A 15,988-nucleotide genomic window follows, 5' to 3' on the forward strand; every position below is an offset into this window, starting at 1 on the left:
GCGTATTCATTATTCAGGATATTTCCTGAATCTTTCTGATAAAATGTCCAAATATATCACAATAATTGAGTTAACAGTACAATCCATTTTCGTTATTAACCATGCAAGTAGAAAAATGAGAATTATTCGTGATACTTTTGTATATGTCTCTCCCATTTGTCATTATTACCAAAAAGATGATTATATGTGATCAGTTTTTACCTTAAAGGAAATGGGCTGCAGCAGTGTTCAGTTATGGTCCCAGTATACTGCAGGTTAATGGGAGGACTGGCTAGAAGAGTAAAAGGTACTCGGTTAACACTTTCAGCTGCTCATGTTGTTGGTTGCTACTGTACAGTGGGTTTAGGCATCACAGGCAAACGTGAAAAGGACATTTTGGGCGAGACAAACAGTCTACGTACATCTACTTTTATGAACGATCACGACGACGTGATGAGTAAAGAAAAACGCAGCTCTGTGAAAGCCAAAGTCACCTGTTTCCACAATCTTTTTATAATTATTTTTATTTCTCAGAACAAAAACTTCAGATCTCTGGTGCCTCCTGATAAAACAAATCATAAATATATGTATCTGACATAAATAAATAATTTAACTACAAATTAAAAAAGACTAAGAAAAAAAGTCACTCTTTACAGAAACGTATCTACCAAACATGAAAATGGTACACAACAACGAACACACAGTAGTACCATCAGTCACAAATCGTCTTAGTGAAAGCTGATCACATCTTTTTCTTCAGATTATTTTTGCAGTTGCTGGATTATTCCAAACATTTGATCATATTGCTTGTGGATTATGAGTGTTTTTTTTTTTTTTTCTTCTTTCCCATCAGCTTTTTTTCTTTACAGGTTTTCCAGTGAGTTTGTGTATTATTTCAGTGACTGAAGTATAAACCACATTCAGGAGGCTTGTGATTGTCTCACTGGTCATTTCCTCAGCGTTTGTCTTCATCGGAAATGAGTAAATCCACAGTGAAGCTACAGCATATGTCAGACTGTTGAAAGTTTCCTGACGCCAAGCACGAGTCGTCACACTTTCCTCCATCCTTCTTCACTTTCTTCCTCTTTCTCATACTCGGAGAAATCTTCCTCAGCTCACGCCAGTCGTACACGTGTGAGCAGGCAGCCTGTAACGCAGCGTCAGCCGCCTCTACACGCAGATCTCGATGGGCGTGGCCACCAGGATGCGCCCCCTTTCGTTGTTTTCTCTGTTGACCCGCTCGTAGCTGCCGGTGGAGGAGGGCGAGCTGTTGGCGGACATGGAGGAGTAGTGGGTGTCCATCATGATGTTTCCCTTCGCCACTGCACAAGCAGGTGACAGGCTCTGCTGCTTCAGTCTGTCCACTAATACGTCCTCTTCAGATGAGGACGAGCTGATGTCCAGAGGAGGCGCGCTGCTTGCTAAGCTGCTGCTGTTCCCGTTCTCTGTGTCCAACATCCAGCACTGGTTGAAGTAGCTGAAGACTTCTTTGGCGGAGCAGCGGCGCTCCTGCTCGATGGAGAGGAGCCGACGAAACATGCGTAGAGCTTCGTCTGTGAATCGGCGCCACTGTGATGGCACCGTACCCGTCCGGCGGCGCTGCCAGCGCACAAACTCCTCATAGAAGGCGTCGTTAGGCATGGCCTTCTCCCAGGGGAAGTTTCCCGTCAGCATGCAGAACAGCAGCACGCCAAACGCCCACACGTCTGTGCTGTAGTCCACGCAGAAACCCTCGTGCTGCGATGTGTCACACAGCTCGGGCGCCGTGTACGGGATCGTCCCACTCACACGTTTGACCGGAGAGCCGGCGCGCCGTGTCATGCCAAAGTCTGACAGCTTGACCTTCCGGCACTCTTTGTCAAAAATGAGGATGTTCTCGGGTTTGATGTCTCTGTGGACCAGCTTCTTACAGTGCAGGTAGTCCAGGGCGATGGCTACCTGGTGGACGCAGCGCTTGGCCACCGTCTCAGGGAGTCCCACCTGAGCACAGAGAGAAGAACAGCGAGGTCATGAATGAATCAGCTAAAGATGGAGGCTCCGTCTGCAGCCTGTGCAGAAGTAACGCTCTGAAAACAGTTTCCAGTATTTTGGAGATTAAGACAATAATCTGGATTAAGTTCCAGTGAACTCATGGATCATGTGAAAAGTACCCTGTAGTGCATTGATTAGTGTCTCCAACCACCTCACCTGTGGAGGGATGATGTCAAACAGATCTCCTGCCAGAGCGTACTCCTGAGCGAAGATGTAGTACTCGTCCGTTTCAAAGGCGATGCCGTACATGTTGATGATGAAGGGGCAGGGCGACAGGTACAGGGAGATGCTGTACTCCCTCAGGAAGCTCTTCAGCTTGGTGGTCTTCTTCCTCAGAAACTTCAGGGCCATTTTTGTGCCTGAAAAGGAGGACGGACGTGTTACATAACTCCAATCTCATTCCCTGCATATTAAAGTGTTTGGGGATTTATTTCACGGCCTCCTAATTGCGTGCAGGAAACTTAATTAAAATCATTTGAAAAATTTGATGAATAATTAAAATCTTCAGTGTCACTGCATTAAATCCTGGTGGGTTTTTTTTCCAGGACATTTATACTATAAGTATTTCAAATCCTCTGCCAGACTAGTTATGTTCCCACAGAGTGACCAGGATGTTTCCACAGCTTCAAAATGGGGCTGATCTGCTTTCATGTTGGGGATTTTGTGGTGCTTACAGCTGCAAACATGTCCTCACAGACATGTCTTTAGAAAGCCAAAAGCAGGGACGAGATCTCATTCTGCCTGTAGTAAATCGTGTCATTTGATATAATGCAAAGGACGCATAAAAACACAGCAAGGTGGTTTGTGAGGACACGGTCCAGAGGCTTGATTTGCCTCGGCAGCCACGCACAGCAACAAGAGGAGCAGCGAGGGAGAGAAATTACCAGGACTAATCTGAAATACCCCAGACAATAACCTGGAGGGCTGCCATGTCTGCCTCTCCCTGCACCAACAGGCAGTATGTCAGCGAAGATGAGAGGGGACGCTTCTCCAATACCACTGGGTCAGCTCCGGAAAGTTCTGAGCATTTTACAGTGTGCAGCCACTTCAGGAAAGGTCAAGAGGGGCTTCTGTTTGTTCTTAATGCTTCAAAGACGGCGGTGGAAGAAGTACTTGAATCTTTTACTGAATTAAAAGTAGCAATACCACGGTGGAGAAATACTGCATTCAAAATTTTACATGCAAAATGCATCTGGCTCGCCATCTGTTCAGGGAGCTCAGCTGACTCGTAAAGCTTCCACTGAGTGTTTGAGGGCAGAAACTAAAGATAAAGATAACCTACATTTGTAAAAACTCGTCTCCCCCACTGACCCATAATGTGTCTGTATCGCCCGTGACAAAGATACGAGGTTTTAAGCTTTCGATTCTTTAATCTCTATGGATCATCGTAATAAAAAAAAGCTGCTTTCATGGATTTCTATTTTGATTTAATCAATTATTTTTTTCTGATTATATCTGTAAAGATATTCAGTTTTCAAGTACTTCAAGTCGGTGCTGAAGTATTGTCTTATGATGCCACTTGTGACGATTTGCTGCTTTTCCTTTAAATCTGAGTAATTGTGAGGTTTTTTTTTCTGCTTTGAGTATTTTTACTTTGTACTTTAAGTAAATTTTCCAGGACTTTTACTTGTAATGGAGTATTTTCAAGCGCTTTTGCTTCTAAAGGATCTAAATACTTCATGGCTTCCTGTTTCAGCAGATCCACATTGACGCTCCTCTGCACAGATACACTAAATACAAAGCGAAGCCTGAGAAGCAGCTTTCCAAAGCAGAGCTGTGCTGCTGTTTTAAATCACTTTCTAAATGTGACTGTATTTTAATGAAATGTTCCTGTGGCGTCAGTGTGCTGTGCAGCTGTAATATGAAGGAAAGGATCTACAAATTCAAATCTTGGATTTAGTTGCAGATACTCAATATTAAAAAGGCAGCTGGGAAACAAAAGCACCGTCAGGAGAAGTCTGCTTTTCACTGAATAGTGTGATTTTTAATAGATGATTAACACGACATCAGAGCGTAAATGATTAAAGCTACGCGGCTTCTCTGATGGTTTGAGGAAAGATGTCGGTGATACAGTAGCAGATACTGAAAGCACAGGTACACATGGTTTCTTACATCCTTCAGCTGCACTTTAAAAGCTGGAAAAGGTCAGAATTCATCTCAGTGACAGACTGCAGCCACTCTAAACGGGAAGTGTAGCTGCAGCTTTGTGCTTCATAAAAGAGGCTATTAAGAAGCTCCGAGCAGATGGTCAGCATTTGGGCTTTTAATGTGAAGAGGTTGGACAGATTTCCTATTAGTTAAGTAGTGAATTTAGGCAGTCTGGATCCAAATCTGTGCTAAATTACTGCATTAAGGTGGCCTACGTGACCTCAAATCTGGATTTCAGAATTCATCTTCAAAAGTAAACACTTCAGAGAGGAATGAGAGCGTTTACCTGCACAGATTAGAGGAAAACGAGAAAGCAGGACACATCAGCATTAATTCTGATTCTCTCTCTGCAGTGATACCAAAGTGAAGCATTTTAAAGCTGCACTCGGCACTATTACTGTTAAAAATTACCCTGCAATCACTCTGAATCACAAAGTAGAGTCACAGAAAAAAACAACATCCCATTTCCACCGACTACAACCCTGCAGACTCGCTTGCTCGGGCCAAATTCATTCCTGGAGGTGAATCTGGGAAATCTCCTCCCACCAGAGGTGATGAATTAAAACTTGAAAGGCAAACTGTCTCCTGCTCTGTCCAAAGAAAGATGGACTCCTCAATGATGGATCTTTTAGCTTCCTTTTCCCTTAGGTGCCTTTTGAAGCAAACACCAGGCAGGCCGGTGAACATGAACTGTGCCGTTTCCTGACATATCACATGATTTTAGGCATTAATAATTTTAGAATCAGTGATTTCAGACAAAAGCTGCTGCTCTATTGGATGAAACGATATATGAACTGTCACTGCCACATTTATTAGCTGTAGCTAACTGAGTTTAACGTGAGTCTCAGTTGTGGTGACATACATGATATCATGCTAACAGACTGAAGCTAACTATCTGCTGACTACCTACATCACTGAGATAAAAGTATGATGAGGGAAAATATTAGTTCGGACTAATATCTGCTGTGGCTAGCTTGAAGACACTTGCTAGCACAGGAAGCCTCTAACATTTGCAGTCAGAATCATCTAAGTGGTGCAGTAGTTACCTCTGATTTTGTGGATGACCAAATCCACTTTCCCATAGGTGCCTTTGCCCAGTTCACAGACGACCTCATAGTATTTGTTGATGTCCAGTTTCTCCAGGTTCTGAGCAGCAATCAGCTGGAGTTCCTCCAGGATGTCGATGGAGGCGCGGGAGCCGTGGGGTGAGGAGTTCATTGTTGTGGAGAGACGGGCCGGGGCCGAGGGCTGGTCTGGATACGGGAGTTCCTGTGGAACGGGAGGAGCAGGAAGGAAAGCAAGGTTCAGTATGTGACCAGTACCCACCCATGTCTCCATTCCCACCAACACCCACTGTAAACAGAGCACACCTTCTGCATGACCTGTTATCACCACACTGCTTTGTGTCCGGGCCAACAGAACCGTTACACAACCTCTGAATCGTGTTGACACTTTGTTCATGCGAAAATCATTTTTCAAAGATCACATGGCTCCTTTAAAAAGGAGAGAGGAAGCGACCAATGACTGCACAGAGCTGATGCTAAATGCTAGCATGCTCACTATGACAATGCTAACACTGGCTAATCAGCAGACACACACAAACACAAAGTATAGTTGAGGTTAATGGGAATATGATTCATATTCTAACATATGAACACCTTTCATCCTGAGGGGAACCTGAATGTCTGAACCGAGTTCATGACAACCCGTCTGATCATTGGTTCAACATTAAGCTTTTGAAGAGGAAAAGTTAGAGTCTGACTGCAAATGTAACCTTTAACAACAACAACAACAACAACAACACAAAAATTGAAGTAACTTCCTGCGCAACGTCGCTTTGACATGAAGTCAGTTGCTGGCTGTAAGAAGTCATTACTCTAACAAGATCACACGAGCACTTCCACCTCAGCAACATCCAGGACTCTTCCTGTTTGCATGTTCTCGCCCAAAGACATGCAAGTCAAATGAAATGAGTCTAAACGTGAGGAAGACAGTGGTGTAAACCCGGTCCACACGCTGACACACAAAGCTCTGACAAGGATGAAGAAGGTAAAGAAAATTAATTGAAGTGCAAACAAGTCGAATTGGATGTGAGAGGAGAATGTATTGGTATTTGTTGAGCTGATCCTCTGCAGCTGATTAATTATCCGCCTGCATTAATGAATGTCTAATTCTGATCCGACGTGTTTCTACTCCGTCGCGCCTGCTGGCTCCCACTCTCAGCAAATCTGTCTCACCTTCCTCCTTCTGCTACCACAAGACACCAAGCAACACTCGTCTGCTGTGTCCTCAATCGCTCATCACCCATGACAGCCAACATCTCCGAATGACTGGAGAGACTTCGCAGCCCTGATGGCGCAGCAGAATCGCTCCATCGCTCATTAACGGGGACGAGAAAGTGTTGAACGAGACAGGATGCTAGCCACATCCTGTGCATCAGGTCCATCTGTGCAGGCCTTGGAGACGGCTCCTGTCTACAGTGTGAGTGTGCATGATGGGAAATGTGTACACAGAACTCCAGTAAAGCGTGTGAAAACAGTCAAACCAAACACAAACACACAGTATGTTCCACGAGAAAGAGTTGCAGTGACAGTACAACTGTGACTTGTGTTGTTCGGTAAAGTTGTAATCCTTCAGATATTCATGAAATCAGACCTCATTCTTAGAACCAGTCCTGGATTTTTAAGGCAGACGCTGATAGATGTGTTTTGTTAGATTTGTTTTTGTAAACATACATAAAGTAATAGTGACAGTTTCTAAATGACTAATAGTTTTCACTTTCTGCACTACTCAGATCTGCTGTTTGGTTTATTGACACTTCAACAGATCAGATTAAAGGTCTGGACTTATTTTCATCGCTGCTTCCAGTGTTTACACAGTCCAGCTGTGTAGAAAACTACCTGCAAAACATGCAGCAGGACAAGATGACAGAAAGAAAATATGACTGACTAACCACAGGTGTCATCAAATCAACCAAGAGGGACTGAAATGTTCAAGATTCTGACTTTAAAGATCAACACTTTGCTTCACCTTCTGCAGAGAAACTGAGCTGAAAATACAGAAAACCTGAAGGTTAAAGTCTCAGAGGAAAACGGGATCGTCTTGCAGCGACAGCGGTGGATGAAAATGGCTCTGGACACCAAAGGTGTGTGCGGAGCAGAAACGTACGACAAGCAGATAAAAATGAGGAGTCAGCTGAGCCTGAAGGAGCCAACCGGCGGTCCATCACCGGTCCACTCAGCATCCCTGAGACGAGGTCAATAAAACACACAGAGTGTATTTGGAGCTGCAAACCCAAAGAAAACGACCTCTTCACGGCTGAACACACTCTTTTATTTCAGATTCTGGTTCTGCGTTTCCATTTTAATTAAATTCAAGCTCTTTTCTAAATAACTGTTTTGTCCAGTTTATCTGCGCGGCCTTAAAGCACAGCCACGGTGTCAACGTGGCCACATCAACAGCACAATAAATGAAAATGGGCTTTGTGTCCACATGAATAAAGAGTTGCTGCTCACACACCTCTAATTGGATTTGATGGGCCTGTAAGAGTGATGCATCTCACCTCTGCAGTCAGCATTTTCTGATAACACCGACAGGTCCAGGAAGGGGCACTTTGAAGCTTGCTTCTTTATTCATGTATCGTGCACAAGGCTCATTCTTCACCAATACTCAAAGAAAATACAGATTTTTATAAGGAGCTGAAGCTGATTTCATGTCCAGACAGAACAAACTGGAAACACTCAGACAATGTCAGTCTGTTATAGTCACTCAGATAACAGACAATAAGCGAACAAATCATGACGTTTCGGAAGCGGCAGAATCAACTGTTTATCCTGAAGGACCAGCTAAGTAGCAACAGCATGGATGGAAACGTGCATTCAGTCATGTTTTCTGCAACAATTTGTGCTAAACTGGGATGGAAACTTGACTATGAAGAAGAAAAATGGTTGAGTTAACAAAATCAACACAGATCAATTCCAAACTTTTGAGATTCTTGAAATGTTTAAAGCTAACAACACTGACTATAGCATCTCAAATGTTGCTTAAAATTTATTTTGGATGGTTTCTAAACTTCTCTGAATGTCACAGCTGTAACTAAAGCTCAAACAAAGAGACGATTCGGTGTCAACTGCAGAGAGCTGCATCGTCTGAGTGCAACAGCATGTTTACTGCTGCCTTGTTTTAGTCTTAGCTTCACTTACCCATAATAACCTTGACATGTATGAATACAGTACGTGCTTTCACGCTCGCTTCCTTTCTGTCAGCCGTTAAACCTCCTGAGCATAAGCATACACTCATATGTGCTCTCGCGCTGCCGTCATATCAAAGAGCCTGGAGATGAAAGAAGTCACAACCAGCACTAATTAGGAGCATCTTCTGTTCGCTGCAGCTCCCAGCAGCCCCAGCCCTCCTTGTCAGGGTAACGGTGCCAAGGCTACTCCCCAGAGGGGCTCGAGGAGCGCCAAGCCCTGTTTGCCTCCTGGGCGAGGGTGATGAGGCCGCCGTGCTCCTTCTCTTCGGTGAAACGCTCGCCTGTAATCAAAGCACAGCTGGCACTCAGCCAGTCTGCTTTTCCCTCCCTACGCTAACGTTACCTGCCTTTTGCACCAAACAGGAGGGAGGAGGTGAACGGTGCATGTGACTGCAGAACACCTGTTGGGAGAACAGGCTGCAGGGATAGCACAGAGGCAACAAGCTCTCAGTGTTAAAGGCCTTTTACTCGTCTCCCTGCACCAACAGCAGCAATCTGTCAGGCCTGCAGCGACTGTCGGTGGATCTGCTTTGTGTTTCTGTTTCTTGGAGACTAAATGCTTCCCTGGATTCTAAAAACACCTGTTGATGGTAAATTGCCCCACTTAGTATGTACATTTGTCACAGTTATTAAAAAAAATGTAAGGGATCAGAATGCATTCATATTTTTTAAAATTAAAAATCATATATCACAGTCAGATTTAAAAAAAACTCCTAAATATCCATATCAGTATTGGCCTTAAAAATCCAGTATTATGAAAAAATTCATAGGCGAGAAATGACCAAGCCTTTCAAGTAGAGCTGTTCTCTATCAGATTGCAGCTTCTTGTTTTGTTTAAAAAAATAAAAAAAAAATCCAAATGGTGTACCACAGGGCTCAGTACTTGGTCCACTACTTAACTGTATGTTAACCTCATTTACAAATAATGACCTTTATGTGTACGAATGCAATACACACAATTTCACACTCATTTTCTTTTCAACCATACAGCCTCCTGTAATTGTATCATTCAATTAAATAGATTGGAAAAAATCTGAGAAATTGGTAGAACCGTTCTTTCCATCAGATTGAAACCTTGTCTCAAAAATAATTTTGCGTTCATCGGGAATAAATGTCGAATAATTGACTTGGGAATCAGAAAAATGATGCTCCTTATAAGTCCAGAACTTAATGAATAAACATGTTTTGGAGCTTTGTTTAGTATCAGAGTAATCCAGTGATCCAGTTGTGTGTATGACCGTGGCCACACTGCTAACAAGAACTTCTAACAGGTGACTCAGCAGACTTTAAATGGTGCCAAAATGTAAACAAGTATGAGCTAAAAACAAACACTTACCCACCGAGTCTGTGGCAACATTATACTTCCTGTTTACATCCCCAAAGCATTGTGGGAACTTCAGTCCCAAAAGTACAAATTAAGGGTCAGCATCAGACAATATTAACCTCTTTAATGACACACGATTAATAACTTTTTAGTTGTTGCATCGACTTGGTTCTTATATTCCTGTAACACTGACACAATCCATCCGTCCATCGACTCATCTACCGATGGACATACAATTTAAAAAGTCATAAAACTGTAAGAACTGTTACTAAAACATGCACAGGACACCTCACATCCAAAGTGATGGCACTTGTGAGTAGCCCTCCACACTCAGACGTAACATCGACATGCAGTGACTCTGCTAACAGCCTGTCCAGCGTAGACGTTACATCACAGGCAAGAAATGTGTGACTGACTCTGGTCTGATTTTCAAGTTACAGAAAATGAACGTAACTAAAGGTCAGTGCGTTTCTCTCTGACACAGAAGCTTGTGCAAGCATTCATTTCATGCAGGGTTCAGACCCAGACTTGAGAAAACATCAGAGAAGCCCCGATTTACTCCCACGTGTTTTCTCTGCACGCTGTATGTAAACGTGACAAATCTGACAAAAGTGCTGAGTAATGGTCTCTCTGCTGTTCGCACACATTAAGCACTGCAGAAAAACTGCCTCTGCCACCTCATTTGTGTTCAGGCCAGCATCGACTTGTAAAACATTGGCACCTAATTAATCATTTGTAATGCTAAATCAATATGTCAGCCAACTAAAAAATACTTAATGAACAAACGCTGCCATCTTGAGCCTTATTTTGGCTCCCTTCAGAACCTTTTAGACCTCCACACGGTTCCAAAAAGAGGAGAAAGCAACACTTAAGTCCAGGTAACGTATACTGCATGTATAAGAAGAGGGAACAGCTCATGTCTGCTTCTAGATTTTTTTCAAACCAGTTTGTCAATGTAAAACATACTTTAGCCACGTTAGCAGCACAGCCACACTGCCAAATCCACCACCTTGGTTCAGACTGAACAGCTGATGGACATACATTCATGATGCGTAGAGGATGAGTCCTACTTATTTTGGAAATCCTCAGACTTTTCCTGCAGGGCCACCATGAGGTATCTATGAGGTAAACTAATCACATTCCCATCAGCCTCAGCTGCAGTTTGGAACATATTAGCAAATGTTAGCATGAGAAACTCAGCTTGACGTCTGCCTGTTAGCATTGTCATCGTTAGCATGTTAGCTCAAAGCACCGCGGTGTCTAAGCACTACCTTTCAGAGCCACTATCATGGCTGTACGCTGTTTATGTTGTGTTTCTTGTCAAGAAAGTGTTAAAAATTCATGAGAATCCTTGATCCACATCTGGATTTCCACCAAAAACTAACCTCCCATCTTTAAGCCATGGCCCCACTTTCAGCCATATTGATGAAATATATAAACAAGTCTGAGATATCCTGCAAACAAACAAACAGGACAGAATCTCCTCAGCGGAAATAATAATCACAACCAACAACCAGCATCCACTCTGCTGCTTTCTCGCTCTGCCATCACGTCTCCTCCGTCTGGAAACAAAGCAGGATGGACTTTTCAAAACACAGCGACAGGACGAAGGAAATGAAATCAGCGCTTTGATTTATGAACTCTGACGGCACATCTCGCTCGGTTATGAAGCCGAGGCGCCGTATTAAATGAACACAGTGGGACCTGCAGAAAGAGAAGGGAAACCCCGATGCCGTCCTGCAGGTGGAGCAGCAGAAACGCTTCGCTCTGTTATTTCCTCTCAGACCTAATTGACAGTGGATTGTTAGCTGGTTATTGTTGCTCCAGTATACGTCTGTAATACTGGAGGAAAGTGAGGGTCACTGATTCAGCACAACTGGAATTTGAGTTGTGCCAGTCTGGCAGGTTGTTTAATTACCTGAGCTGTTGACCTGCTGGGAGCTGCACTGTGCCTCAATAAAAAGAAGCAGCCTGTAACCACAGCAGGATTTTTTTACGCTTAACTGGACATGAAGGCGCCACGAGAGCCGAAACCATCAATTTATTGACCTATTAGTCGATCGACAGACAAATACAGCACAAAGAGTGGAAAAGCATCAGACGTTCTCTCGTTTTAAACTGAATATCTTTGGGCTTTTCAACGCTTCGCTCCACACAGATCTGATGAAGCTCGAGGGAGGAAAACATTTTAAGAAGTCATCATGAGCTCTGGGAGGTTCCAACGGCCATTTTTCCCCGTTTCTTGACGTTTCCACACCAACGATTGAATGAAAATCAAAGAACTGACGACGGAAACAATGAACAACCTTTGAAGGTTTTTCTGCTCAGAAATGACAGAAACTCACTGACTCATGTTTCAGGTTTAATCAAAGCTGAAGGACGCAGAACATTTTGTGTTTTCAGTCACGTAATCATTAGCTGACATACAGCGAGCAGGTGTCCTCTCCTGTGTGAGTCTTTTAGGCCTTCTGGCTGCATCTTTCCTCATTCTTATCAAAGCCAGCGCCGGTGGACTAACGTGTGTGTCGGTGTGAATCTGCCCGCTGAGATTATTTCTGCCCCACCAGCAGCTTTTTCCTCACAACTGTTTGCAGAACTAAAACTCCATCCTGCCCAGCGGACGCCGTCGCTGTGTGCGTGGACGTCTCGCCCTGTGTGGCGGCCCGCAGATCCGTCCTCCGGTGGGGCCGGGAGGTCGCTCCCACAGCGCTCACGGAGCCGTGGAGCACATCAAAGCGGCGAGGCTTTAACCGGCCCGGCCTCCAGCGCCTGTGAACACTGGGCCTTTGTGGCTGCACGCTTGGCGGCGCATCACTGGGCGCCCTCCTTTAATGCCAGCCCGTTTCTGCTGCTGTGAACCCCACGCTACAGTAGGTAACGTTACCGCCTTTGTCTGTTTTAATCTCCGTCTCTTTCTTCTTCTCTGACTTCTTCTGTCTCTGCACTGTTGATGTGTGGCGCTGCTGTCTGCTGTGTGCACACATGCATCATTGGAGGAAGACAACCAGACGTCTCTAACAACAAGCCGCTGCGGGGCCGGGGGTTGCGTTCAGGATTGATTCATCTGCAAATTATTTTTCAGATCGACCGATCAGGTCTGTGAAATGTCAAAAATTATGAGAACAACCTGTCAGAGCCCAAAGTGACGTCTTCAAATGTCTTGATTTACTCAAAGAAAAGTCCAAAAACCTCAAGATAATAGTTGTAAATTTGCTTCTTGACATCATTTTTAATGAATTGATTCCTTGATTCTCATTTCTAGTCTGCATCAACCATCATTTTTGCCAGTTTTTAGCCATTGAAGCTAATGTCAGCTTCATTAGTTTTAGTCTCAGGTTGTACTCGCGGCTACATTCATGATATCAAGCCAAAAGACTGCAAAACCTGCATCAAATGACTGTTTTCACTATCAATTAACCTGCATATTATTTTTCCAATTCCAACTCAAACAAAAATTTCATGATAATCAGTTTCCTGTGAACTAAGAAGAAAAAGCAGCAAATCATCTCATTTGAGAGACAGAAACCAGATTTTTTTTTTTTTTTTTTTTTTTTTTTTTTTGCCAGTTTTGTTCATCATTTTTGTTTGGAAAATGCCTGGAGGGAGTAATTGATTCTTAAAATAACTGGCAATTATTTTTCTGTCAATCAACTGATAAATAAATAACTAATCATTTCAGCCCTCAGAGCCCTGATGGCATAATCTCTGCAGCCTAAAATGCCCCCCCCCCCCCAGGATGAAAAGAGCCTCCATTAACACAAATGAATAAATAAAGTGTTAAAAAATTGAGCGCGTCCTGAGCGGCTCAGCCTCCACAGGACTCAGAGCTGATGTCAGTATCACAAACACTGTTTACAGTGTGGGAGCGACGAGAGGCTGCCACGAACTGCAGCACAAAGACATCAAGTGTGAATCAGACACAAAGCGAGCGTCTCATCCATCGCGGCGTGCAGCACATGTGAAGTCAGGTGCAGCCGGAGCGCGACGTGCCAACAAACCCTGATCATGTGCACAAACAGAATGTGGGATCAATACATGAGGACTGCTGCTCACGGGCTGACGCGCAGCTGGGACACAAAAGCTTGACAGCAGCTCTTTTGTTCTGCTCTGTCACTGTTTGGTCACGTGGTGCATGTTTAACTTTTGAGTGTCAGAATTTAAGATGTGATTTCCAGCTTTGGTTTAGATGAACAGTTCAGGTGAGGGTGATGGACACGGCAACCGTCCAGTGTGACGCTCTGCAACAGAAACGGCACAAAGACGCACCGGACGCGAAACGACGCGTCAATTAACGCAAATGCGAATCTGAACAAAAACGCGTCTGAGGACGCAAACGAGCAATTAATTAGCAGTTAATTGGTTTGGACCGGCTCGGAAATGATCAGACACCGGGCGTGCTCTTACCTTTCAGAATGTGCAGCATGTAAATATCTGTCAGTCCATCCAGACCACCGCTGAGGCTTTCACTCGGAGAGGAAATGTCGCAGATCCTTGAGGAGTATTTCTCCTCTCTGAAAGACGCCGCTGTCTGTCAGCCTGCCCGCCGCTGCTCCTCCTGGAGCCGCTCTCTATTGTCTCCATCCGCACTCTGCTGGCGGGCCCGCCCACCGCCGCTAACGACCAATCAGGGCGCAGAGCGGCGGTGCGCTCCTCTGCGACGATGCTGCCTTCACTTGACGTAGGAATTTTAGGACATCAACTGTCAGGCGTTTATACATGTGGAAATCTTCAGACTGAGATGACAACGGTTGTTTGTGGTGCTGTAGGTCGAGTTTAGACAAACTGTGCTTAATTAAAGATATGGTGCAGGTTAATATGACGGTAAAAAACTTTATTGACAAAGTGCTTTTACACGGTTGAACCAGGATTAAAACATTTCAGGCAAATGTTTAAATGTTGGTTCAACCATGTAAAGCACTAAACTCTACATTCACATTAGCCTCACCTGTTTGTGCCAGCTTGCTGAATGTTAGCTTGCTAATACTTTTTTGTTCCATTGTAGTATTTTTTGAGAGTACTGCAATATGTGACATATACCTTTACACAGAGAGTAGATATGTTGCACTGTACGGTAAATAGCTTGTAATTTAAGGCGCATCCTGAGTCTTCTTGATCTTGTTGTTGTGTGGTTGTTTCTCACATAAACAGTCTTCAGCCTGTACTGTGGGAGGACAACAAGGCCACTAAGCACATACCAATTATCACCACAGAATATTTTGATATGTGACCCTGAGAAGGAAAAGCTGGATGGATTGAATATTAAAAGTAAAATATGTGTTTCTAAGGATTAAGGCAATTGGTTTATGTTTTTGTTTTCTTGGCGGTTTATGCTAGAACATGTAGGTTTTATATCAAATCAGTATTGGATGCAGATTTAGCCACAACATGATGCTTAATGATTTGACTAAGTAAATGTAAAATACTAGACAATACAGTATTTTGCAGAGAAAGAAAATCAGCAACTCTAAATCCTCAATTATCCCAAATATTTTTGTAAGTACCTGTAACCTAATTTCAAGCAGTGAAAGTGTCTGTCCCCCGTGATTCCCACAGCCCTGAATGCATCATGAGGACAGGCAGACAGCAAAGCACAACATGTACTGGCTGAAACGTGCAGCTGTGAGCTTCTCAGCTCGATGGTTTACGATGAACGCCTGTTTGCAGCAGCAGGAGTGAATGGGAAGGTGAGAGCGATCAGACGCTTCGCCCAAAGCAAAGTGATTTCCACTGCGGAAATGAAAAGTGGTTAAAGCCACCTGGGTTGAGGAGTCCAAAGACACTGAAGTGTCCTTTTAAAGAGTGATGAGTCCATGACGCTGCGGTTTGTATTGATTTATGCCTGCGATGTGCAGCCTAATGATCGTGGGGATGATCTGGTGGAAGGCCTCGGGCTCCATGTTTGCTGTGGTTGTGCTCTGACTGTGGGCCCTGGCATCATATGGACGGTTTCTGCTAATATGACACATTAACAACAAATGATGTTGCCTTTGGTTTGTGTATAATTTGGGTTTTTTGTTTAAAAATAATTTAATTTTAACACTAGTTTTCTGAATCTAACTGTACTAATTTTGGCCCTGTTCAATTTAATTCATCATGCTGGCATAGTGAATGGCTCTAAATACTACAATACCCATGAGCCTCTGCTGTCATTGCTATGGATAAGAGGCCAGTCAGAGCGGCAGTGAATTCAAACCACAAAACTTGGCTCTGAGCTGTTTTCACATGTAAAAATCAGTTTTCTTACTGACATAATC

General features: G+C 43.8%; 1 protein-coding gene across 1 annotated transcript; it reads right to left on the reverse strand.

The window, feature by feature from the left end:
* Nucleotides 1–786: 786 nt before the first annotated feature.
* On the reverse strand, nucleotides 787–14,324 carry unm_sa1261 (un-named sa1261). Its single transcript, XM_076753521.1, has 4 exons — nucleotides 14,139–14,324; nucleotides 5,205–5,427; nucleotides 2,167–2,369; nucleotides 787–1,959 (listed from the first exon to the last, which is right to left on the reverse strand). The coding sequence occupies exons 2-4, from the start codon at nucleotides 5,374–5,376 to the stop codon at nucleotides 1,150–1,152; spliced, it is 1,185 nt and encodes a 394-aa protein (XP_076609636.1). The 5' UTR covers nucleotides 5,377–5,427; nucleotides 14,139–14,324; the 3' UTR covers nucleotides 787–1,149.
* Between the last annotated feature and the right edge of the window lie 1,664 nt (nucleotides 14,325–15,988).

The sequence above is a fragment of the Chaetodon auriga genome, chromosome 16 (genome assembly GCF_051107435.1).
Source record: "Chaetodon auriga isolate fChaAug3 chromosome 16, fChaAug3.hap1, whole genome shotgun sequence".
Lineage (NCBI taxonomy): Eukaryota > Metazoa > Chordata > Actinopteri > Chaetodontiformes > Chaetodontidae > Chaetodon > Chaetodon auriga.

Coding starts and splice junctions, on each gene's coding strand:
- unm_sa1261 (XM_076753521.1), bottom strand. CDS start 5,376: ATGAACTCCTCACCCCACGGCTCCCGCGCCTCCATCGACATCCTGGAG. Junction 2,370..5,204: donor GGTCATCCACAAAATCAGAG/GTAACTACTGCA, acceptor CCTCCTTTTCAG/GCACAAAAATGGCCCTGAAG. Junction 1,960..2,166: donor TTGACATCATCCCTCCACAG/GTGAGGTGGTTG, acceptor CTCTGTGCTCAG/GTGGGACTCCCTGAGACGGT.